Source organism: Eucalyptus grandis, chromosome 2 (genome assembly GCF_016545825.1).
Source record: "Eucalyptus grandis isolate ANBG69807.140 chromosome 2, ASM1654582v1, whole genome shotgun sequence".
NCBI classification, from domain to species: domain Eukaryota; kingdom Viridiplantae; phylum Streptophyta; class Magnoliopsida; order Myrtales; family Myrtaceae; genus Eucalyptus; species Eucalyptus grandis.
The window spans coordinates 3,867,891-3,891,403 of NC_052613.1; the positions used below are offsets into that span (position 1 = coordinate 3,867,891).

The following is a 23,513-nucleotide window of genomic DNA, read 5'->3' on the forward strand; positions in this document are numbered from 1 at the left end:
AAAAAAAAATTAAGAGTCAGTAATCGTGCTTTGAATATATAAATACTACTATTCAAAAATTAGGCAATGGATCGATTTTTTTGTTATGTCTCGTGACTCGATTTTTTTTACAAGTGTCCATGGCTCGGTTAACATTAACCTAAATCATGACTCAAGAGTTTTGTTTAAATGATCAGAATTTTTAATGTAAGTAGAAACATACTCAGGGCTTTGTAGGGGAAGTATTTTTGATAATAATAATAATAAGTTTATGGATATTTATTTTAGACTACCGTCCAAAAATAACAACGATATATAGTTAATTAAGTCATATTATCTGGCCTTCAAATGAGGAAATACATATTACAAAAATAAAAGGAAAACATCTGCTAGCAAATCCTTGACCTTGTCTCATGCTTCTCTAAGCCATACTAATTATGCTTCTAAAGTATGATGTTAATAATACAATAATTTTTATACAATGTTCACTTAGATACCATAACTTTTTTTTTCAATCACTTGAGTATTAATTTAGTTATTAATCATTCACTTAAGCGCCATTGGTGATTTATGTGGCCAAAGAATCTAACACAACATCAATTCATTATAAATTGGCCGATGTGACTCATTGAAAAAAAATCAATTAACAAAAACACAAGATATAAAGTCATTCTAGCCCTACCATTAACAAAAAAAAAAAAATAGAAAAAAATCAAATACCAAGCATATTGATATGAGTGAGAAAGTAAAAAGACCTTGAAGTAATAATACTATGTAGAATTTTATGAGATTACTATCAATTATTCAAAAAATCTTAAATTATTAGATGAATAGTCAAATACTAGATTTAGCATTTAAATATTCCATCTTTTCGCAATTGAAATCATCGTGAGAGGTCCTTGATTTATTTTAAATGAGTTTATAAATTAAAAAAAAAAAGAAATAGTAGTATTAGTTGAATAATCAAAACAGGCGAAGATTCATGGGACCTACCGACCCGCAAGATCGAAAGATATGGTCCGTCCGAGAGCATATCGCTCTATATCTCCAATGATCGCGACCCATCGCACATCGGACTTTGTCTTCTTTTATTTCTTTTATTTTTTTAAAAATTTTTTATGCCAAATTTTCATTTAATTTTTTTTTTTGGAGAGCCGCCACATGGGACTCCAACCAAACCACACGCTCGCCAAGTCCATTATTATTATTTTTTTATGCCAAATTTTCATTTAAATTTTTTTGGAGACCCACGGTCAAACCCTCAGCCAAGTCCATGTTCACCGGTCTTTTTCAGCCAATCCCTTTCATTTTCTTTTTCTTCCTTTCCATTTTCTATTATTTATATATATATATTTTCCATTTTGTTTTGTTAACGAGATCTCTTTCTTTTATAAATTAATTTCTTTTTCCACGATCAGCTTTCTCACCTGTTAAAGCGAGAGGACCCCCTCTTTTTTTTTTTTTTTCCCTTTTTTTTTTTTTTCAGGTTCCACTGGCTGTGGCTCTTTATGCGGGGCATCTAAATCTAGCGGTGAAGGATCCAATGATTGGATTTGGATTTGGACTTAGACTTAGATTTGGATTTGGCTTTCTGGGATTTCTTTCACATGGCGATTTGAGTTCCGGTCCTCTGGGTGCTTCAAAAGAAGTGCTGGAAAAGGTCCATCCGGGGTCCGTATCCAAGGCATATCTTATCTCTTTTTCTCGGATGAGTTTTGTCCACAAGCGATGTAAACCCAACATTAGGAGACATGATCGGAAGGGAAATTCGTCCGGTTCATACATGAAAGAAAAATGCAGCCCGTCCCGGACGCGCGTTTGCGCGACGACGCGATACGGATGTGGGGATTTTGGAATCGAATGAAGTAATCATGTAGTATGCCCATGTCACGGACTTGAGAATTCCGTGATCACGAGACCGTGCAAAATTGAACAAGGCTATCCTAACTCACCCGAGAGCCTTTGTAATGTTCCCGAGACAGGTAAGATGGTAATTGCGTCGAGATTTAAAACTCTCTAAACATAAATATAAGTAGTTAATGGGTGAAGAGATACAATTTTGTCCGTCGGATGTAATCTCAATCATTGGTTATAATCGGAGAGTCTCCAATATAAGAAGAGATGCCCTCCACTCGTTATATCCATTCAATCATTTTGGTTCCATTCTCTGTTCGTAAGTTTTATCTCTAGAAACTTTCACTTTCTATGATTCAAATGAGCTTAAGTGATCGATTCAATGAAGGCTTGGCTTAGGTGCTCCAACGATCCCAAGTTATCCCAAAAAGTTTAAATTGTCATACGGTCTCAATCCTAAACGATTAGCCTGTAACACTATTACGAGAGATGTTAGATTATATATGTGTATAATTAAAAAAAGAAGATCAATTTTGGTCATTATTGACGTGCGTTGGACTTGGTCAAAACAGTATTTGGTCATTTGTGAAAATCAACAAAAAGTTGAGTCGACAATCTTGGGTACAATCGCCAAGGTAATGGAACCGATGAAACCATTGAGAAAGTGGTGTCGACGTCCTTTTTGTACTCTCCATTCATAACATTTGTTTGTATGCGCCCTCGCATACAAACAAACAAACAAGGATCTTATTTTTCAATTATCTTTAAATTCTTGCACTTTAATTATAATTTCTAAATTCATCTCATCAATCAAATTTCAGCGTATTTCTTAATTGTAATTTCTAGATTTGTGTGATCGATTATATTCATATGTATATCTTTACTATAATTCCTATGGGCTCATATTAAATTTTGACGTTACATTTTTATATTTTTCGGCCATGTCGTTGATTAAATATCTATATAGTTTGTGTACACTAGATTTCATTTGAAGTGAAGTTCTCGATTTTCTTATCTATCTATAATATTTCCTATTCGAAATAGGCATAGAATTTGTTTCATCTAATAAAATTGATAATGACTTCTAAAGATGGCATTTCATCGTACGGAAAAACAATATTATTAAAATATATTGATCATATTTTGTATGCATTAAAAGTGCAAAGGGTTAGAGTCGGCAAATGACTTGTCAACGTGACAGTTTATTGATTAATTAATTTATAGAAAAAAAAATTCTTACTTAGTTACCTATCACAATGTAGGTGGATTCTTATTCCATGTGCGTGAATAGAATAATTTGTGTACATCCGTAGAAATTAATCCAATTGAAACATTTTAAGTACAGATTTATTGCACGACATCTCATTAGATTCGTCATATCGCAAATTCGATCATTGTACAAGAAGCGACATAATATTATATTCTTATATTCTTTAATTTAGATTTGACACGACACGATCGTAATTAAAAGGACAAAAAACAGGATTACCAATTTTGATGGTCCTAATTTTTTTGAAGAAATTTCCAATTTCTAACCCTTCTTGCCGCAGCCAGGCGTCACGTTTGAACACCTGGTTCCTGAAAATGCCCTGCCGTCCCTGTTCGAGAGAACCATGACAAGATCCGAGCAAAATCTTATGGTGGACCCGTTCTTCTTGACACCTCGTTTTCATCGGATCCGAAGGCTTTCTCGTATCGCCATCGCCACCAGAAGTCAAAATGCAAAATTTCATCTCCCCCGCGTTAAAGTTCGATCCTTTTTAAAGCTCGGAAAAAGCAAGAATCGAGGGTCATTTTTTTGCCCATGACACCTGCTGCCGCCCCTGTTTTCCTACCCTTTCTTCTTTAATTATTCTTGATAATCCAATGCCGTGCGTCCACAACGAAGCAAATCTCGGCTCCAAAATCCATGCACAGGGAGCAGCACACCGACCCCAATCGATGAGCACGGAAACAGAGGAGGTGAGATTGTTTTTACATGGATGCGTTCTGTCTGTCCGTCTGTCAAGTGTTTTGACACAGGAGAGGAGAGAGAGTAAAACAGGGGAACAGTGAACGGAGATGTGTCTGAAAGGACAAGGGACAAGTGGGATATAATGCCGGTAGATTTTGCCAAGATATCGCGAAGGGAAAAAAAAATAGGATCTTTCTGAGAATCTCTGCCTTTATCTGCTCCCCTTCCATTCAATTGGAAAGGCGAAATCGCCCCAAGATCTTCTCTTTTTCTCTTTTCTTGGTTTTTTCCTCTCTCCCTTTCTTTTCCCACTTCCTCTGCTATAAAGACCCGTCACTGCGATATCCCACGTTCTCCCTCATTCATTCGTTGAGACCCCTCAACAAGAAATCGTGCGTTCGTACAGTTTCATCTACATCAGGAAAGGCTCTTTGCTCTGATCTTTTCCTTGCGAGTTAATCATTATGACGATGGCCGGCGAAATTCTCCGGCGGCAGTCGCCGGCGGAGGTCGACTTGTGTGGTGGGTCGGGTCAGGAGCTGCATGTTCTTGCGGTGGATGATAGCCTTGTGGATAGGAAGGTCATTGAGAAGCTGCTTAAGAGATTGTCTTGTAAAGGTGGGTGTCTATGTTTCTTGGTTCAAATTTTCTTGATTTATCCTGCTCTGGGTATGATTTGATTATGTTGAATTGAATCCTTTTGGGCATTTGAATCTGCAGTTACGGCTGTTGATAGTGGATTGAGGGCTTTGCAGTTTCTGGGATTGGATGGAGAGAAGAGCTCTGTTGGACTTGATGTAAGAACCAAATTTAGCTCATGCTCAATGTTTCTTCATTTGCGCTGTGCCTGCTTTGTCTTGTTGGTTGATTAGAAAATGACAGGAAATCAAAAGGGAATTAGCCTTAGCGAGAAGAAATTGTGTTCTATGTAGTAACGCTTATGATGCTTTTGGAGTGTAGTTTTGCTTGTCTGAAGAAATGGTTTGTTGTTTGAACTAAGCAAGAGTTTGAGTGCTGATTCTTCGTTCTTGAACATCATCAGGATTTGAAGGTTAATCTGATAATGACTGATTACTCCATGCCGGGCATGACTGGATATGAGCTTCTCAAGAAGATCAAGGTCAGTGATTTTTCGCTTTTAGGAGAATTGATTCTGTCAAATCAGCAAAGTCTTGTTGTGAAGATGGCTTAAGAAAACCAAGAAAAAGGGTCTGAGATTTTCTTTGTAAATCTGAACAGGAATCATCAGCTTTCAGAGAAACGCCGGTGGTTATCATGTCCTCCGAAAGAATTCTCGCCCGTATTAACCGGTATTGTTTCACTCTATGCTTTTTGAAGTTTACAAAGATAGACTCTTCGCCATATGATAATTGTAGTTTATAAACCACACATCAGAATTGACTCATTTGAGGGAACTTTCTACAGTAGTCATGAAAAGTCTTGTATCCATGAGATTGATATGAAGAGATTGTCATTTGCATTAGAAATGAAACAATATGATGATCTGGCCCAAAAACAAATAGGACTGATTATTCGACAGATCGATTGATTGGTATTCGATGTTTGATACTGGTCTGAAATCATTGACTGAAGTTGCGGGTTTGTCTAAATAGTACCTTGAAATTCGGGATGTAGCACGAGATGATCAATACTTCATCTGCAGTTTCTATTTGAAGTTTCTCTAATTGTGGGGATCTTATTTGCTTGATGGATAGATGTCTAGAGGAAGGAGCAGAGGAATTTCTTGCGAAGCCAGTGCAGCTGTCCGATGTTCAGCGCCTGAAAAATTTCGTGATGGGTGGGGGAGAAGTTTGCCCGGACAGAAGAATCAACAAGAGAAGACTTGAAGAAAATAACGATAACGATGACAACGAAAATCATGCCCCATCGCCGGTGTCGCCCCTGTGCAGTCGCGATTGGGCAGTGTGCTCATCTTCATCGTCCGATTCTTCATCGCCGTCTATAGCCGTGTCTTCATCCAAGAGGCTTAAGATACATCATCAAGCTTGAGGATATTCATTCGTATATACCAGAATTTGATTTATTGTTGTTTTTTGGCCGATGATCGGCATATTCATGGCTAGGAATGGCACCTTTTGTTCAGTAAATATAATATGATCTCTTTCCCCTATCCACACCAGCAAAATCTTCCCAATCGTCTTTTACGTTCGCGAACCTGATCTCAAATTATTTCTCGTCTCATCAGTAGTTGTAAGGCCATCTACCAAAGCCTGAAATTGTCATTGCAGAATTCAATACATGCTTGTCAATTACAGGCCGTCATTAGATGCTCAACAGTTCATCTATCAACCACCACAGGCAAAGATCAAGTTGCTCAAACCTACCCGCCATGGTCCATATGAATGCCAATGAATGCAAAACGTAGCTATTCATGTAAATTGATCTTTCACCCGACAATGGTGTTACCATCAAACTAGAGAGAGAATGGAGATTCGATATTTGAATAAAGTCAAGAACTAGAACAGGACGGTGTTTATGGTGTGAAAAGAACATGTGGACGAGCGGATTACACCAGCATTAAACATCAAAGGCAGATTACCAATGTATCCGTGGCATTAGCATTCATTTATCTTTATTAGCGCAACAGCATAGGAAGTGATCTGAAAATAGACAGTCCAAATTACCTCAACCACAAGTGCTGCGACTCATTAATAAACGAATAATTCACCAAATCAGCAGCACGACAGAAGCAAGCCCCTCATGCCATGTGGAATGTTTTGTCATTTAGCCGTCGCCGGATAGGTTCGAGTGCATGCCTAGCTGTTAATAAACATGTATTGATCGAAGTACACATGGAAATCGAGCATATGAAGAAAACTCCAGCTCAACAGTAGCTGGAACTAATGGAAACAGCTCCAAGTAAATGTCCACAATGAACAAAAGGAAGAGAACAAAAACAATAAAACACGAGGCATTCCAAAATATTTTGCCCTCTCACCTCGAAGCTTTATGCATTGTTCGTTAACTACAATGAAAGGAGGCAGGACCGCAAAATATTTTTTGACAATTCAGCAGTTAGCAGTCGGCACAATTTTGACAAGTCTATTCACAACCCTCGCGATCATTGTTACCTCCAGAACAAGGACTCTGCAGTCATTTAAAATGAATAGAGAACAAAACCAACCAACTGCACAGAACTAATCTTCATTGGAACTGTCAGCAGCCGACAACAAAGTGTGCAAGCTCACAATTCCTACGATGTTTTCACTTGAAGGCTAGAACCAAGACAACAAAAATCCTCTCGTCACAAGTCTGTGGTCATTGTTTAGCGCAATTGTGTTTTCCATTTGAAATTCTGTATCGCTCTTCTTTACAATTTGTAGCATGCAAAAACATTTTTCGCAGGATGTCATCATCTCCATCATCGCCTCGATCATCGCCACCGGCTGATCATTCCATCGTCAAGGCTGTTATCGGTACGGCAGTTGGAACCCTAGTCGTAGCTGCTATCTTCTTCTGGGTGTTCTGGAAAATAGTTGCTGGACGTGTCAAGAGAAGTAGGACCGACAGGAGCTTTCGGCGGGAAGATGTCGCCGACAAAATGTTCGGGAAACTAGGTAAGAATGTGAAAGGATTGATTGTTGATGAGGGTGGTGTGGATGTGCTTTATCTAAGGAAACTTGAAGAAGGCCAACATAGGAGCTACTTCTCAAAGACGTTCGATAATCCTAGTTATGAAGACCATGAAGAGGAGAAACGAGTGTGTTGCCTGACGGAAAGTTCAGGACAGTCTGCATCAAAACGGAAAAATGTGCATCCAATCTACGAAGACTACGAATCGTTCTATGAAAGTACTTCCGAGCAACCAGGAAAACTGACCCTGAAAGATCCAGCTTCAAAGCTACATGCTTTGCCTCCTCAGCCTGCCATTCCTACTGCAGGACCATCTCCAGCTTCAGTCCCCTATACGTCGATACAGCAAATGACAGCATCACCTCCTCCACCCCCACCCCCCCCCTCCACCAACATTGCTGCCACGACCATCGCCACCACCATCGCCGCTGCTGCCGGCGCCGCCTCCACCTCCAACATCACGGCCACTGAGACCCCTAATCCCACCTAAAAGAAAAGGTCCAGCAATGCCAACACCGCCACCACCTCCCCCAAAAACAGGAGCAGGCGTCATGTTCTCATCGACAAAACCTCCACCGGCGCCAAGAGGGAAAGCGACAGATGAAAGCAGGACATGCAATCCAAGAGAAGAAAGCTCAGGAGGGGCAGATCATGGCCCAACGAAGCTCAAGCCATTGCATTGGGACAAAGTCATCTCCAATGTCGATCACTCAGTGGTGTGGGATCAGATTAACGATGGATCATTGCGGTAACACGTCCTCCTAATATTTTGATATGATATTTGACTCATTTCATTTTCCTAAAAATTATGTTTCAACCTGCTTTTCACTTCTGCTAATTGGCAGTCTTCTCTAAAATCCAGATTTGATGATGAGCTAATTGAAATGTTATTTGGATACACTGAATTGAATCCTGGATCCACTGTAAAGAGAATGAATAACATGCAATCATCTTCAGTCGGGCCCAACTCTGCTTTGTCATCCCGAATTTTCATTTTTGAAGCCCGGAAGTCCCAAAACAATGCAATTGTACTGAAATCACTTGCCATATCCCGTCAAGAAATTGTCTATGCCCTCCTTGAGGGCCATGGACTCAGCGGTGACGTGCTTGAGAAACTCACCAAAATGACTCCCACCAAAGAAGAAGAATCTAAGATCCTTCAATTCGATGGCGACCCAACCAAGCTTGCAGATGCAGAATGCTTTTTCTACCACATCCTGAGAGCCGTTCCTTCGGCCTTCACCCGATTTAATGCGATGCTTTTTCGGGGGAACTATGAGTCAGAGGTCCTTTACCTGAAGGAATCCTTGCAAGTGCTTGAACTGGGGTGCAAGGAGCTGAGAAGTCGGGGCCTCTTATTCAAACTTCTCGAAGCTGTTCTCAAGGCAGGAAACCGCCTGAATGCTGGAACTGCCAGAGGCAATGCACAAGGTTTCAACCTAAATGCCCTTGGAAAGCTTTCTGACATTAAAAGCACTGATGGAAAGACAACTCTACTGCACTTCGTAGTCGAACAGGTTGCCCATTCCGAGGGAAAACGTTGCTTGATCAACAAGAATCATAACATCTGCAGAACTAGCAGCCAAGGAAGCAGACAATTTGGTGCAGACTCAGACGACAATATGGCGGATCAGAAAGAGTGTTTAACGCTAGGATTGGGAGTGCTAGGAAATCTAAACGCAGAACTTTCCAATGTCAGAAGAGCAGCTACTATTGAATACGAAAGTTTGTTCAATATGTGTTCCTCTCTCTCAAGCCGTGTTGCCGAAATTAGGAATCTTGTGGCAACATCTGATAATGGTGAAGATGGAGGCTACCTAACGGAAATGAAAGAATTCTTAGAAGAGTGTGATCAGGAGCTCAAGGTGGTCAGAGAGGAGCAAGCAAGGGTCCTGGAGCTTCTGAAGCGGACCACGGACTTTTATCAAGTGGGAGCTTATAAAGAAAAGGGGACACAACCGCTTCAATTGTTTCTTCTCGTGAAAGATTTCCTCGAGATGGTCGATCAAGTAAAAAGGGACATCACTCAGAAAATACAGAAGAAAAATGTGGCCAGAAATGAAGGGCTATCCCTGCCGCCATCTCCACTGCTGAGAAGTCCATTGAAGTTCCGGAACTTATCCTTCCGCTTCATGACATACCCACCAATGACAGCATCCTCAAGTGAATCAGAGGATGATTTTTGAATCATGCTACAGCTTCAGGCAATAAATAGGTGACAAAAGAAAGTTGTAGAGGATAGTTGGAAATGCTAGACCCTATTGGGAAGAAATAAGATTAAAACTTCTCGTTCATCATTCAGTAGTAGTAAGTTAGCTCTCTCCCTAGAATGATCTTGCTAACTTGCGGAAATAAAACCAGACAGTCGTAATGATTGCAAGAAGTAACCTCTAGCATGATGCAAAAGGTTGACTCAATGTGTGCTTAGGTCGATATTGTTTAGCATGCGGGACCACTGTCAACCCGTGATAACATCTCTTAAGATCTCTTAAGATCAAAACTGGGTCTACCAACCGCTAGGTACTTGGAGCTATGTAGGACAATGCATGATATTATCAGCTTACGCATACCCGAACTAGCTCAGGTCTATGGAGAAAGCCATTATATACCCAATAGGAGTTCAACCAACCCGTGAAAATCCAGTACAGGTTGATACCACCCGGCCAGAAAAGTCTGCATGATATGATTATGTGATAATTTAAGTGCCTGTCTGTGAAGTTTTAAAAACATTTCCTGTCGAGTAAAAGAGAGAAACCTGACATTCATCATGCCACTTTATTCTTCTTGAGGAACGCTGCAAGAATCCCGACATTCATTATGCCATTTTTTTCTTCTTAAGGAATGCTGCAAGGGGACATCTTCAGTTGTTTTTTACTCTTAAGTAGCACATCATTAACTGAGCTTTTGGGTAACATTTCTTTGCTCAATGTTGTCATTTAATCATAACCCTTTTGTCCGTTGCATTACATACATGAACCCCCAAATATCATTGCATAAGGTGCTTCATTCAGAAGCCAAGTTTTCTCTATGCATCCAGAGCAAGGTGGGGCAATATTTTATCATTCAAATTTGTGCCCTCGGAGAATCAGATCTATTGATCAAAAAACAAATGTCGTAAAGCATCTCAAATTCATTTCCTGTCGGACTTTATCAATTCTTAGTACAAGGTAGTATCAGTTTCTTCAACAACATAAATCAACGGTAGCCTCTAGTAGTTAAAGAGCCGAAAATTGCATAACATAGAATTGGAAGGGAGAGGATCTATTTGATGAAAGGAACCCATTGATGCCTTTTGAATTTCCCATATCGCCTCGCATATTCACATAGCAAAACGAGTCCTCTACAACAGGACATCCTTCTTACAGGTAAAAATAACCTAACTCACTCTCAAGAGAAGCAACTCACCTCAGATACTCGAAAACAACATGTGTACGTCCATGAAAATCAGACATTAAACCTAGTTAAAGGCTGAACAGACATCAGAGAAGGACAGACCAAATTCGTCGTTTATAACAGGACAGAATTCCTAAGAGCTAGGCGTTGCTGTAAAAATGAGTCAACAGGTAGTTCCCAGGTCACCTTGCAAACTCCCCTCTGCTTTGACAGGATCCTGCTTGTAGGGCCCTCTGCAACCTGGGCAGCGGCTGTCCTCCTCAAGAATCCTCTTATGGCAGAAAAGGCATAGACGGAACCCACAAAAACAAGGCAAGAAGCTAGAGTCTGTTAAGTCTAAATCTTCATAGCAAATGGGACAAGAAGTAGGCGCCGGCAAGACACCTGGGCAAAACCAGGGGACTCCGCCATCATCATGACACCGACTTGAATTGGAAATACCGTGTTGCTTTGACAAATTGGGCAGACTCTGTGGCCGAAAAGCATCGTCAGGTCTCCATGCTTGGGAATTCACCAGAGCAAACTTTGAACCCGTTCTCAAACCCTCACACATTGATCTTTCAGAATCGTTTGGGATCACACCACAAGACTCTGATCTACCAGTAGATTTTTCTTCCTGAGACAGGTCAAAGGGCGGAGTCTTGCGGTCATCATCAGCAGCCAAGGCATCAGCCACTGCTTCCCAATCATCCAAGCAATCGTCATTCCCATCCTCCTCTTCTGTAATACTCCCGGAACAGCAACCGGCGCTGCTGCTGCAGCTGGTGCTGCTACCGCCATAGCTGGACCCTGATTCATGTTTGCCCGGCACAATATTAAAACCGACAGGTCTGTCCGACCGAAACTCCGAATCACTCTCCCGGTCGAACGACCCATAACGCTCCGCATCTGCCACCCTCGTCACGTCCCCATTCCCCATCGAGCAATAACTTTCATTCCCCCGCCCATGACAGCCGTCCCAAGCCTCCTTCCCTCCTTTCTTCTTCACTGCACAGGGGCACAACATTTCCCCGAATAAACAACCGAAACAGAGGCAAACGAAGGATCCAGAAACCCGCCAACACCGAAGCCAATAACCCCAGAAGGAAATTTCTCAAACGCCCAATTGGCCGCGCATTACCAATCCAGCAAATCCAGACAAAAACAGAGAAGCAAAAACCAATAAAAAAACACACCGGCTCAATTAGAATGCGTACCCTGAGAAAGCCACTGCTCCCGCCGGGCGTCGAGCTTGCACTGCTTCAGCTTGGCCGACCTGTTGGCCTGCAACAAATCCAAACAACAACAAAACCACCACAGGACCGCATGAGAGAACGAACCGCGCGGAACCCATAACAGCACCCGCATTGACAGATGAAAATAGAGCCTACCCTCTTCTTCTTGGCGAAGTCCCTGGAGATGGGGACCGCCGGAAGGGACGAAGCGTTCGCCACCGCATCGGAAACCACCATCCCCGCCGATTCCCCACCGAGCAACAGCATTCGAATCCTCCGTCTATCCCTCTCCTCTCGCCTTCGAACCGAGAACCCTTCAAGGAATCGAGGCGGCGACGGCGACGGAGCGCGAAAGGCTGAGACTTTCGGACGAACAAGACCGAAACCGCGACCTTCCTCTCTCTTCTCTCTCTCTCTGTCTCTCCTCTGAGCTTCGATCTCTTCTTTGCAGGCGCTCCATCGCTCTGACTCGAAGGCGGACAGAAAACCCCACACGGGCGGACACCGACACACGTGCGGGCACGAATTACGATTTTGCCCTCGGGGTTCCGTGCGATTTACGGGGCAAACCGGCGGGGTCGGCTGGTAAATACGCGAGGATCTTCTGATCCTTACGGCGTCGTTCCGTTGACGCCAGACCGACGCTTTGACTCGGTTTCCCCGTCCCAACGGGAGACAGCCCACATCATTTGTGATGGCTGGACTGTACCGTAATTGTCCGTTTTCATATTGCCAAAACTGAATTTTTTTCTAGAAATTATTTTTTTAATTATTTATAAAAATGAAAGAATGAAAACCATTTGCATGGTCCACGAAAATGCATATAAATTATTATCGATATAAATAGAGTCTGGACCATTAATAGAGTATGGACCATGAATATTTTCCCTCGAATTCCCCCGCGTCATATTCTCTTTGACCAATTTCAGCTAAAGAAATAGTTAGAAACGGCACAGGCCTTGGAAGGCAATCTTGAACAAGATTATTGACAAGATATAAATAGTTAGTGATAGCTTTAACCCGTTCATCAACATTACCGACTTGTCTCGTTCGCGAAACCCTTTTGTAATTCATCGGTTTAGAAACAGGCCGGAGCCGAGAGTGAAAATGAGAAACAAGAGAGGGTCGACGTCCAGTTCCTCTATGGACGGCGGGGAAGAGAGAACGCCTTTTCGAAGCAATTCGACTGCGAAAAAGCTATGTATATGATCGATCCAATACGAAACGACTGATTGAAAGGGAACTGATTAGAGATTCATAGTTTCCCAGATGGTGGTGGGAGATCAATGCCCTTCTCCTGACTGAACCGATAAGATACTAGTAGGAGATATCCCGCAATAATACGAAGGTAATAGTAGCAGCAGCAACATGGTGAAAATAGAATCATAGTACTAATGCTCTCATTTAACCCTTCCATCGATATGGATGGTCCGTTATTTTATGATGTTTTTGAATGACTATCTTGTCAATCAATGGCAACAATCAAAATGGGCATCAATGGAAGAAAGAGTAGTTATTTAATACCAGCCCTAAATAACCACCTATAAGAACATCACTAGCAGTTCAACATGCCGAGAAACAAAAAGTATTAGCTGCATAAAGCCAATGGCTTCCTCACCAAAGCAGCAGGATTTATGCTTCAACTCGACGGATCACATTGCAGGTGCAAAAATTGTATGGCAATCGAAGCTGCTCCATGGGCATGTAAATTGGCAGTACTGACAAAAGTTATCCCCCGTTAGAGCCTTGCTCATCTTTTTTCTGCAGTGGCCAAAATTGAGGAAATATGTAAGAATAGAGTTTCTTTTGAACGAAACTTCCCCATAATCTTCAAATCTGCAAGCATTTATGTAAGTAATGCAATCTGCATCAATATGTCACCATTTTACAAGATTCTAAGGAGACATAAGGTCCAACTTCGACTCCACCATAAGGACACATTTGAAAAATACTGAAAAACAGAAAGGCCAAAAGCATATGAATCATGGATAATACCCATGGGAACACACCAAAAAGCAATTGACCGAGACTGACCAATACTGGAATGCATTTAGAAACAGCAAATCGTCAGCGTAACTACATTGACTGAGCATTCAGAGCCAAGTAACAAAAATGCAATTATGCAATGACTAGATTTTGACAACTCATCCAGCAAAACAATGCTGGTAAACATAGGCACTCATTTATTGTCCCAAAGATACATGCACCATCTCATCATCCCTAGCCTGATCTCTGGAACTTCAAAGCTCCATGTTCAATGACTATATAACAGCAAACATTTCGATATCTCGACAAAATGCTAGATTAATCAGTCTGGAAACAGCAGGACAAGAGATAAGAAGAATAAGGGCACCTCCCAAAGGGAAAAAAAGAGAGCCAATATTCACATTTAATTTCCATATGATATGCGTTTGGCAGGAGTTCTCTTTCCTGCAGCAACTGTCCGGGTACTTAGGTATGGCCTGCACCTATGAGGTATAGTAGAAAACTCGATTTGCCCTCTGTAGAAGAATCAATTGCATAGGAAGGTATCGCAAAATAGAAACTTGCTCACACAACAACAAGCAAAGCTAGCAAATAATCTCAGGACCATGGATGAGAAAAGATTTGCTGGCAGAATATATACATGAAATCGCACTACAATAAATCTCACATTCTTCTCTACTTTTCCAGTAAACTGAAAAATTTTCATTTCGAACAGCACAAAATGCGTCAATACGTTCATGAGATCTATAATAGGCAACTTAAGATTGCGGCCGAGTTTGACAGATCAAGTTAAGGACGAAATTATCAGTGCAAAAGAAAAACTCCTCTCCACTACCCGCTCCCACTTCACTCTTGATGAACAACGAGACGAATTATTCTGTTCCTTTTTTTTCTTTCAGTCAGTATCGAGACAAGATTGTCGAAATTCAAATTATCGACAACGAGAGGCTCGAAAAAGAGCACGCAGAAACCGAACGCGAGTTCGCTCGTGAACATCTTCCTCGCTAATCCCACGGCTCATCGCCGCAGTCTTATATTATCATCGTATTCTAAGCTAACCATCAACCGGTTCAATTCCACTCCCCCGCTCGCTATCGAAGCAACCTACTCCCAGAACAAGTAAGCATAACATACGGCGTATTCCAAAAGATCGACAGAGACCAAGCAAAATCGCATAGAATCAATCACACGCGGCAACAGCTCGAGCGCACGATCCTCCGCTGATCGCCGCGGCCGCGATCGAGGGGGAAACCGAGGCGAAACCCTAGCCGGAGCTTCGGCTTCACGGCGGCGGATTCCGCGAGATAGGCGCGAGCGAATCCGGCAGGGCGGGAGGGGGGAAGCGTACCGAGTGAGCGTTGTGCCAAGCGAGGCCGCGGTAGAGGTTGACGGAGAAGGTCGCCGTCAGGTACACGGTGGTGACGCCGAGCGCCGCCGTGAAGGACTTGAACGCCAGATCCCCTGCTTTGCTCGCGATTCCCATCTCTCTCTCTCTCTCTCTCTCTCTCTCTCTCTAGCTCTCACAAGAATGAACAAATGGAGGCAACGCAATCAATGGGCCGGGCCGGGTCTACTAAACGGGCCCGGCCCAATTAAGCATGGTGGGCTCCTCTGCGCGCACTCACATACAAGCATGGGCAAGCTTGGGCTGGGCCTATTTGGGCTACATGGGCCCATTTAGGAGGGTAGCATGTCTAGGCTCGGTCCAAGTTTCTTATTGTTGCGAATAAGACTGCTTGCCTTTACAGGCCCCATCTGAATTGAGTTAAAAAACATCCCAACGGGAGAGGGCCTTATCCTTCAGAGATGCAAATTCTCGCAAGAAAGAGGATGAAATAGTAGGATCAACAAAACCAACACGGGCTAATTCCTTTAGCAAGATATCACTCATTTAATCACGATCATAGATCTCCCCAAATTCTCTATTGAATGGTTATTTTGTACGTCAATTTAACTCATTCGATTTTGGGATGATTAAAGTTTACTCAACGACCACGTTCGAATATTTGTACCTATTGAAATTTGATGTCCAAAAATACTTCCCCCTAGAAATTTAAAGGGAATCGCCTTAGCCACTAATAGGTACGTTCTAGGTTAACGGGTCTCGCTCCTTAGATGCCACACACGATGCCACACATGTGGTTATTATCGTACTCACAAAATGTGATTCAAATAATAAAAAAAGTACACCACAATTCTCAAGGTTGTCCTTTTCATATCATTATATGATTAACACTCAGACTATCAAAAATTTTCTCGTGCTTGACAAGTGCCATATCAACACTCATTATTGTAATTCTATCAGAAATGTCCGATCGGAATATATTCCTAATGGAAAATGGATTGTTAAAAGCAGAATGCCCTGAGTAGGTGTTCCTGTCAGTTACATGCCATCCCAATCACTTTCTCCAAAAGGCACCTTTACAAGTTGTCGATCCTCTAGGCACTAATTAGCCTCATCGAATCAGCTATCAATCTAATAGCATGAGATTCCTAACTTTTTACATAGAATGGTTTAAAATGGTCACGACGTTTCATTCAATCGAGTATGGATGAAAAAGAAAATGACTAGCATTGTTTGATGTGACAATTCTATATGTCCGGAAACCTCGTCTAAATCGAACTTCTTTCTTCCCTTCTTCTTCCTCCTTCTGTTCACTCTTGTCCAACCTACGACCTCGACTTTTTCCGCGGTCACCTACGCCGGGTTTCGAAGAAAGCGAGGTTTAGGCCCCCCCCGCAGCGTCCAAAATCTGAACACTTTAGAAGATATTCTATTAGGCCGGCCAAAATATCTCAAACGTGCAAAACCATTCGGATGAGAAGGAAAAAAAAAAAAAAAAAAAAAACTCAATTTGTCCTATGTGATGGAAGGCCAATTTCCCTTTTTCCTTTGGAGTGTGTTTGTTTGAATTAAAATATTTTTCGGAAATTAATTTTTGGACTTTCGCTCATTTGATTTGCCGAAAATGACTAATGAACTAAAAGACCTTCTAGGTTAACGAAAATATTCATGCATAAAATTAGGAAGATGAGTTCTCAAATTTAAAGAGGTGAAAACACTTTAAGAAATTGCACCTCTCGAAATGTTTAATATTTTTATTTTATTTCATTTTATCTCATTTTCTTTTTCCTCCTGCTCGTTGAGTCTCGATGATGGTTGATGACTGGTCACAAGCGTGGGCCAACAAGGCTCGAACTTGCCAAATCCTGATGAGGAGCCTCGCTTGTGGCCTTTCCCCAACTATCGTCGGGCTCAACGATCGGCAAAGAAGGAAGAAAAAGAAAATGAAAGAAAAGAAATAAACTAAAACGAAAATTTATTTAAAATTCGATTTTATTTTTTGCCCGAGATTAATTCATGAAATTGAAATTATTTTTCACATGAGATCCAAACACTAGAAAACGTCTCTGGACCTTGAGTTCTTAATGAAAGATGTTCCTTAGAGTTTCGTTTAGATTGTGTTAAAGTTGTGTGATTTTTGGAATTCGTTTACTTAGCGAATGTTCTTGGTTTCTATCGACGAGCAAGCTGCCCTTTTATTGTCAAGTTTGAATAAACTCTTGTTTGTAACTCGTCTTTTGAATCCGTACTGTTGAATAAATGTTTTGTATTATTTCTTTAGCTTACAATAGATAGTTGATGATGGATATTGAACTGTCCTTGTACATTAACTCAGTAAATATCATGTTTAAATTGAATTATGGAATTGTTGCACAATGGGGTAAGCGTGATTTGGGAACGCCGCTACTCCTTGGGACGACGTTGCCTTGAGTGGTAATAGGGATGCTTTAGGGGCAAAGGGCTCCTTTGGATGCCTGGGGGTGTAACATGATTCTCCTAGATGTCCTCACGATGTTGGATGAATGCGAGATGCTTGAGGGGTAATAAGCAGCCAATTCCTAATAAAGATGATCGATGGCATTTTCATATTTCATTCAAGTTTTATTGGGTTACTGTTTTCAAAGTAAATGTTTTCCCACTTGTGATCCTAATTTTGAGAAAGATTTTCAAGCAAGTTGATATCAAAATAATCTTCTGTTTTTTATGTCTAAACTTCCTTGAATGTGCTGTCATTGGCATGCATAGTGTAGATTAGGTAGTAGTTGCTTGTCGAGTTTTATGCTCACTTTTGATGGATTATTATTTTTTAGACCAGTAGATATGCCTTTGCCACCTAGTTCTTCTCCATGACCCTTTACAATACCTGTTTGATTTCATGTGGTACCACACGAGTTGTCGATCCTCTAGGCACTAATTAGCCTCATCGAATTAGCTATCAATCTAATAGCATGAGATTCCTAACTCTTTACATAGAATGGTTTAAAATGGTCACGACGTTTCATTCATTCGAGTATGGATGAAAAGGAAAATGACTAGCATTGTTTGATGTGACAATTCTACATGCCCCGAACCTCGTATAAATCGAACTTCTTTCTTCCCTTCTTTTTCCTCCTTCCGTTCACTCTTGTCCAACCTACGACCTTGACTTTTTCCGCGGTCGCCTACGCCGGGTTTCGAAGAAAGCGAGGTTTAGGCCACCCCGAAAAGGCGGCGTCCAAAATCTGAACACTTTAGAAGATACTCTATTAGGCCGGCCAAAATATCTCAAACGTGCAAAACCATTCGGATGAGGAAGGAAAAAAAAACTCAATTTGTCCTGTGTGACGGAAGGCCAATTTCCCTTTTTCTTTCAGAGTGTGTTTGTTTGAATTAAAATATTTTTCGAAATTAATTTTTTGAACTTTCGATCATTTGATTTGTCGAAAATGACTAACGAACTGAAAACACTTTTAGGTCAACGAAAATATTCATGCATAAAATTAGAAAGATGAGTTCTCAAATTTATAGAGGTGAAAATACTTTAAGAAATTGCACCTCTCGAAATGTTCAATATTTTTATTTCATTTCATTTTATTTCATTTTCTTTTCCTCCTGCTCATTGAGTCTCAACGATGATTGATGACTGGTCATAAGTGTGGGCCAATGAGGCTCGAACTTGCCAAATCCCGATGTGGAGCCTCACTTGTGCCTGTCCCCGACTGTCATCATGGCTCGGCGATCGGCAAAGGAAGGAAGAAAAAGAAAAAGAAAGAAAAGAAATAAACTAAAATGAAAAATTATTTAAAAGTCAATTTTATATTTTGCCCAAGATTAATCCATGAGATTGAAATCATTTTCCACATGAGATCCAAACACCGGAAAATGTCTCTGGACCTTGAGTTCTTCATGAAAGATGTTCCTCAGAGTCTCGTCTAGATTGTGTTAAAGTATCCTGGCTTACAATGGATAGTTGATGATGGACATTGAACCATTCCTATACATTAACTTAGTGGATATCATGTTTAAATTGAATTATGGAATTGTTGCACTATAGGGTAAGTGTGTGATTTGGGAATGCCGCCGATCCTTGAGATGACGATGCCTTGAGTGGTAATAGGGATGCTTGAGGGGTAAAGGGTTCCTCCGGATGCCCGGGGCTATAATACGATTCCTCTAGATGTCCTCGTGATGCCGAATAAATGCGAGATGCTTGAGGGGCAACAGGCAACCAATTCCTAATAAAGATGATTAATGGCATTTTCAGATTTCATTCAAGTTTTACTGGGTTATTGTTTTCAAAATAAATGTTTTCCCACTTGTGATCCTAATTTTGAAAAAGATTTTCAAGCAAGTTGATATCATAATAATTTTCTGTTTTTTATGTCTAAACTTCCTCGAATGTGCTATCATTGGCATGAGTAGTGTAGATTAGGTAGTAGTTGCTTGTTGAGTTTTATGCTCACTTTTGATGGATTATTATTTTTTAGACCAGTAGATATGCCTTTGCCACCTAGTTCTTCTCCATGACCCTTTACAATACCTGATTGATTTTATGTGGCACCATACGGAGTTGAACGACCCTGATTTCTCCAAGGTCACCTTCAACCAGATCATTGCGATACTGACGGTAGATGCTAGGCCTTCCACGGGCCTAGTGCTAATCGGGTTCATTGTCATCTACACCTGGATCGATGGGCATCTAGTAGGACCACTCCCACGCCCGGACAATGACAACGATGGAGACAACGAGGTCGAGTAAGATGAGGGCCTGAAGAATGAGGTCGAGCAAGCAGAGGTCTTCGACTTGTAGAGTTGTGTAGATAGACAATATTGCGGTCGGAGCAACACAATAGATGGACCTTTGGTATAGCCCGGAGCAGGAGCATATTCTATCTCCAATATACCTTACTTAGGTCGCAAAAAGTACATAAATAATGTGTGAAATGAAATTTACCCAGTTTTATATTTCTAAATACATTGTTTGAATTCCATGTGTATTGGATTGTCACTATACGTTTTCGCAAGCTCGAAAAGTGGAAAGAATTGAATAACTAAGTTAAGGCGTGACATGCTAGAAACATCACATAAGGATATACTATACTCTTATTTTTGTAATCATTCGGGGCCATCGTTTTCAGAATTTCTTTTTTAATAGACGACCGTGAAGCCAATTATCGGATGGCAAAAAGGGGGGAGAAAGTCAAGATGTCTTGGGGAATGGGGAGAGAGAAATGCGAAAGCTTTATCGATTGGTGGGTGGGTGGGAAGGGAGCCCCCACGAATACCTTATCTTTTTTTTTTTGGCTTATCCCTATGCACAAAAACCCCCCACCATTAAATGAAAATGCAATGAATGTAACATTATCGTTCTCCAAAGGGTACGGATACTGCCTCGAGATAACATAAAATAAGAAAAAAGATCCTCGCCCCTCGTGGCGAATATCCTCTCCTCCATATTCAACGGCTCCAATGCCATCTCCCCCTTTCGATGATGCCATGATATCAAAAAATTAAGATAAGATGCAGAAAGAAAGAGATGAGCCAAAAAGCATGGCTTTAGAAAAGAGTTCCAATAATAGAACCCTCCACCCCCAAAAAAGAGTTCCTTAAAATTGGAATCGGTCTAGTGATGATCGGCTTACTCATCTTGACTTTTTAAAGCGTTGATCATGCGATAAGAGAATAAGTTAATACCACATTTTAAATAATTTCAAGGGATAATGACATAAATGGATATTTTGATCAATCTTGGTGGTATATTCTGCACTTGCCATGATGTAGAGTTTATGTATCAGAATTCAGCTATTCTAAAAGATTTTATAATATAAACTCTAGTTCAATGTGAGATATGGTCAATGAACTTTTGATCTGTTCAATGTAGTTCATCAACTTTATTTTAATTTGCAATGTCGTCCATGAACTAAACTTTTAATTTATGTTCAATTTTAGTTTTTGAATTATATGAAAATGTTTAATATTGTTTATGAATTTTAAATAATAGAAGGATAACAATGAGGATTTTCATATAGTCTAACGATTAAATCGAACAAGTACCGAAAATTCAAAGATTATATCAAATAAATTTAAATTTCAAGAACAAACATTGCATATTGGGTTAAAATATTTAGATACCCAATTATACATCGGGTTAGAGTTCAATGACAATTCATCTCATTTTCTTAGTTTCAATTCACGATCAACCTAATTTCTCAATACCCACTTTCGAGAAAATGTTTTTCTTCTTCTACACTCGAACCAATCTTGATAAAGATGAGGCGTCTGTTTTCAATTCGATTTTTCAAAAAAAAAAAAAAATCCCTCTACGCGCCATCATCTAATCAACGTGAAAAAAGGACGATGAGAAAAGGTGTGAGATCTCATTAGCCGGTCAAGCAATGGAAAAAAAACAAAATTCGGATTGGGGATTATTGCGCTCTTACCGGGTTGGAATCAAACTAGCCGACACGTTATTCCTGCGAAACTGTCCTTTTTAAAAATTCACACGTCGGAAAATATCATTATTCAAAGTCAAATTGACACGCCTGCTGTCGGGGCTTTGACCAGGATCGATCTGGCCTCGATAATCGCTCTACTCCCCAGCAATAAGATGATATGCTCCTTTTAAAAATGACCCAATTTGATCAAATAATTGAACTCGGTTTAGTGGTCCTTCTACCACCAAACCCTAACCCTATTTTTCATAGATCAAGGAGAGAACTTATGATCGACCGCCACGAATTAATTGCACAATCTGAAGTCAAATATCGATGGGAAATTAATGGTGTGCGCGAATGTTTCTGCACCATGCATGTATTATGAAAATCCTGTACACGTGTCCGGTCTAATGAAATTTGTTGCAAGAGGAGAAGGAAAAACAACATTGGGTTATGTATACTCTCATTCGAGATTCAAAAGGGCATACAAAAAAATTGATTTTGTTTGAAATGATTTAGTTGTTTTTGGCAAAATGTCATCTTTACCTTGTGTCGATAAATCCCCTTTTTTGTGATGGATTTTATTTAAGCGGAAGATAATGGGTGATTTTCACATTTGATTTGACTTTTTAATTAGGGAAAAAAAAGTTTCAAAAGGGTCCTTGTGCTTTCTTTTCCGGGAGTTGTCAATGTAGCTCTTGTAGCGACATAAGTTTCATAGATATCATCGAGCGAATTAGAACAAGTGTATTTCATTTGTCCAAAATCTAGAGACGGGCAATTTAAATATCGACTCAAGATTTCAACAAAGTAATTTGACTAAAGGAAAACGATTGATGATGAGTGTATTACAAAAGCAGTGACATTGATGTAAAATTATATAATAAAAGTAGTATAATATTTGAATTTAAAGGGCTAGTAACGAGAAAAAATCTTTAAGAGAGAGAGAGAGAGAGAGAGAGAGCCATTCTCCTCCTCTTTTTCTTAATTTCTAGTATTTTAAAACTGCTTCGTCTAAACTTTAAGGCATAAAATTCGAGGGTATTCATTCACCCAGGAACTCAAGGAACCTTAGGGGATAAATGTGGACATTCCATCACTTTCTTGGTGGTGGCTACCGCTAGATAGATAAATATAGTAGCCTCTGGATTTGAGATAACGAGGTGGATCTAGAGAGGATTCTTACTAGGTCATATATGCCGTTAAGCGAATTAGAGCTTGTAGCGACATAAGTTTCATATATGCCATCGAGTGAATTAGAATAGACGTACTCCATTCATATAGAATTTGGGGACGGGCAATTTAAATTTCATCTCAGGATCTCGACAAAGTAATTTGACCAAAGGAAAACGTCTGACCATGAGTGTATTACAAAAGCATGACACGATGTTAAATTATATATAAAAAAAATCGAAATGATTGCTTTTGGCAAAAGGTCATCTTTAGCTCGTGTCGATAAATCCCCTTTTTTGTGATGGATTTTACTTAAGTGGAAGATAATGGATGATTTTCACATTTTATTTGACTTTTTAATTAGAGAATAAAAAGTTTCAAAAGGTTCCTTGTGCATTCTTTTCCTAGAGTTGTCAATGTAGGCTCTTGTAGCGACATAAGTTTCATATATGTCATTGAGCGAATTAGAACAAGTGTATTTTGTTCGTATAGAATTTAGGGACCATCAATTTAAATATCAACTCAGGACTTCAACAAAGTAAATTGACTAAAGGAAAACGATTGATGGGGAGTGTATTACAAAAGTAGTGACATTGATGTAAAATTAT

At 40.4% G+C, this 23,513-nt stretch overlaps 3 protein-coding genes and 1 long non-coding RNA gene across 4 annotated transcripts; 2 read left to right on the forward strand and 2 right to left on the reverse strand.

Annotated features, from left to right (window-relative positions):
• Window positions 1-3,673: 3,673 nt before the first annotated feature.
• LOC104418684 (two-component response regulator ARR5) lies at window positions 3,674-5,922 on the forward strand. The gene is made up of 5 exons (XM_010030097.3): window positions 3,674-4,405; window positions 4,508-4,584; window positions 4,830-4,907; window positions 5,027-5,097; window positions 5,503-5,922. Exons 1-5 carry the CDS (start codon window positions 4,252-4,254, stop codon window positions 5,795-5,797), a joined length of 675 nt encoding a protein of 224 aa, XP_010028399.2. The 5' UTR covers window positions 3,674-4,251; the 3' UTR covers window positions 5,798-5,922.
• A 1,942-nt stretch (window positions 5,923-7,864) lies between these two features.
• On the forward strand, window positions 7,865-9,725 carry LOC104434314 (formin-like protein 4). Its single transcript, XM_010047264.3, has 2 exons — window positions 7,865-8,129; window positions 8,244-9,725. Exons 1-2 carry the CDS (start codon window positions 7,888-7,890, stop codon window positions 9,565-9,567), a joined length of 1,566 nt encoding a protein of 521 aa, XP_010045566.2. The 5' UTR covers window positions 7,865-7,887; the 3' UTR covers window positions 9,568-9,725.
• A 768-nt stretch (window positions 9,726-10,493) lies between these two features.
• LOC104418691 lies at window positions 10,494-12,456 on the reverse strand. The gene is made up of 3 exons (XM_010030109.3): window positions 12,145-12,456; window positions 11,971-12,037; window positions 10,494-11,761 (listed from the first exon to the last, which is right to left on the reverse strand). The coding sequence occupies exons 1-3, from the start codon at window positions 12,253-12,255 to the stop codon at window positions 10,938-10,940; spliced, it is 1,002 nt and encodes a 333-aa protein (XP_010028411.2). The 5' UTR covers window positions 12,256-12,456; the 3' UTR covers window positions 10,494-10,937.
• Window positions 12,457-13,359: 903 nt separating this feature from the next.
• LOC104418700 lies at window positions 13,360-15,484 on the reverse strand. The gene is made up of 2 exons (XR_720730.3): window positions 15,323-15,484; window positions 13,360-13,749 (listed from the first exon to the last, which is right to left on the reverse strand). It is a non-coding gene; the product is annotated as an uncharacterized LOC104418700 (long non-coding RNA).
• Between the last annotated feature and the right edge of the window lie 8,029 nt (window positions 15,485-23,513).

Coding starts and splice junctions, on each gene's coding strand:
- LOC104418684 (XM_010030097.3), top strand. CDS start 4,252: ATGACGATGGCCGGCGAAATTCTCCGGCGGCAGTCGCCGGCGGAGGTC. Junction 4,585..4,829: donor AGAGCTCTGTTGGACTTGAT/GTAAGAACCAAA, acceptor GAACATCATCAG/GATTTGAAGGTTAATCTGAT. Junction 5,098..5,502: donor ATTCTCGCCCGTATTAACCG/GTATTGTTTCAC, acceptor CTTGATGGATAG/ATGTCTAGAGGAAGGAGCAG.
- LOC104434314 (XM_010047264.3), top strand. CDS start 7,888: ATGCCAACACCGCCACCACCTCCCCCAAAAACAGGAGCAGGCGTCATG. Junction 8,130..8,243: donor ATTAACGATGGATCATTGCG/GTAACACGTCCT, acceptor TCTAAAATCCAG/ATTTGATGATGAGCTAATTG.
- LOC104418691 (XM_010030109.3), bottom strand. CDS start 12,255: ATGCTGTTGCTCGGTGGGGAATCGGCGGGGATGGTGGTTTCCGATGCG. Junction 12,038..12,144: donor ACTTCGCCAAGAAGAAGAGG/GTAGGCTCTATT, acceptor GATTTGTTGCAG/GCCAACAGGTCGGCCAAGCT. Junction 11,762..11,970: donor GGAGCAGTGGCTTTCTCAGG/GTACGCATTCTA, acceptor GCCCCTGTGCAG/TGAAGAAGAAAGGAGGGAAG.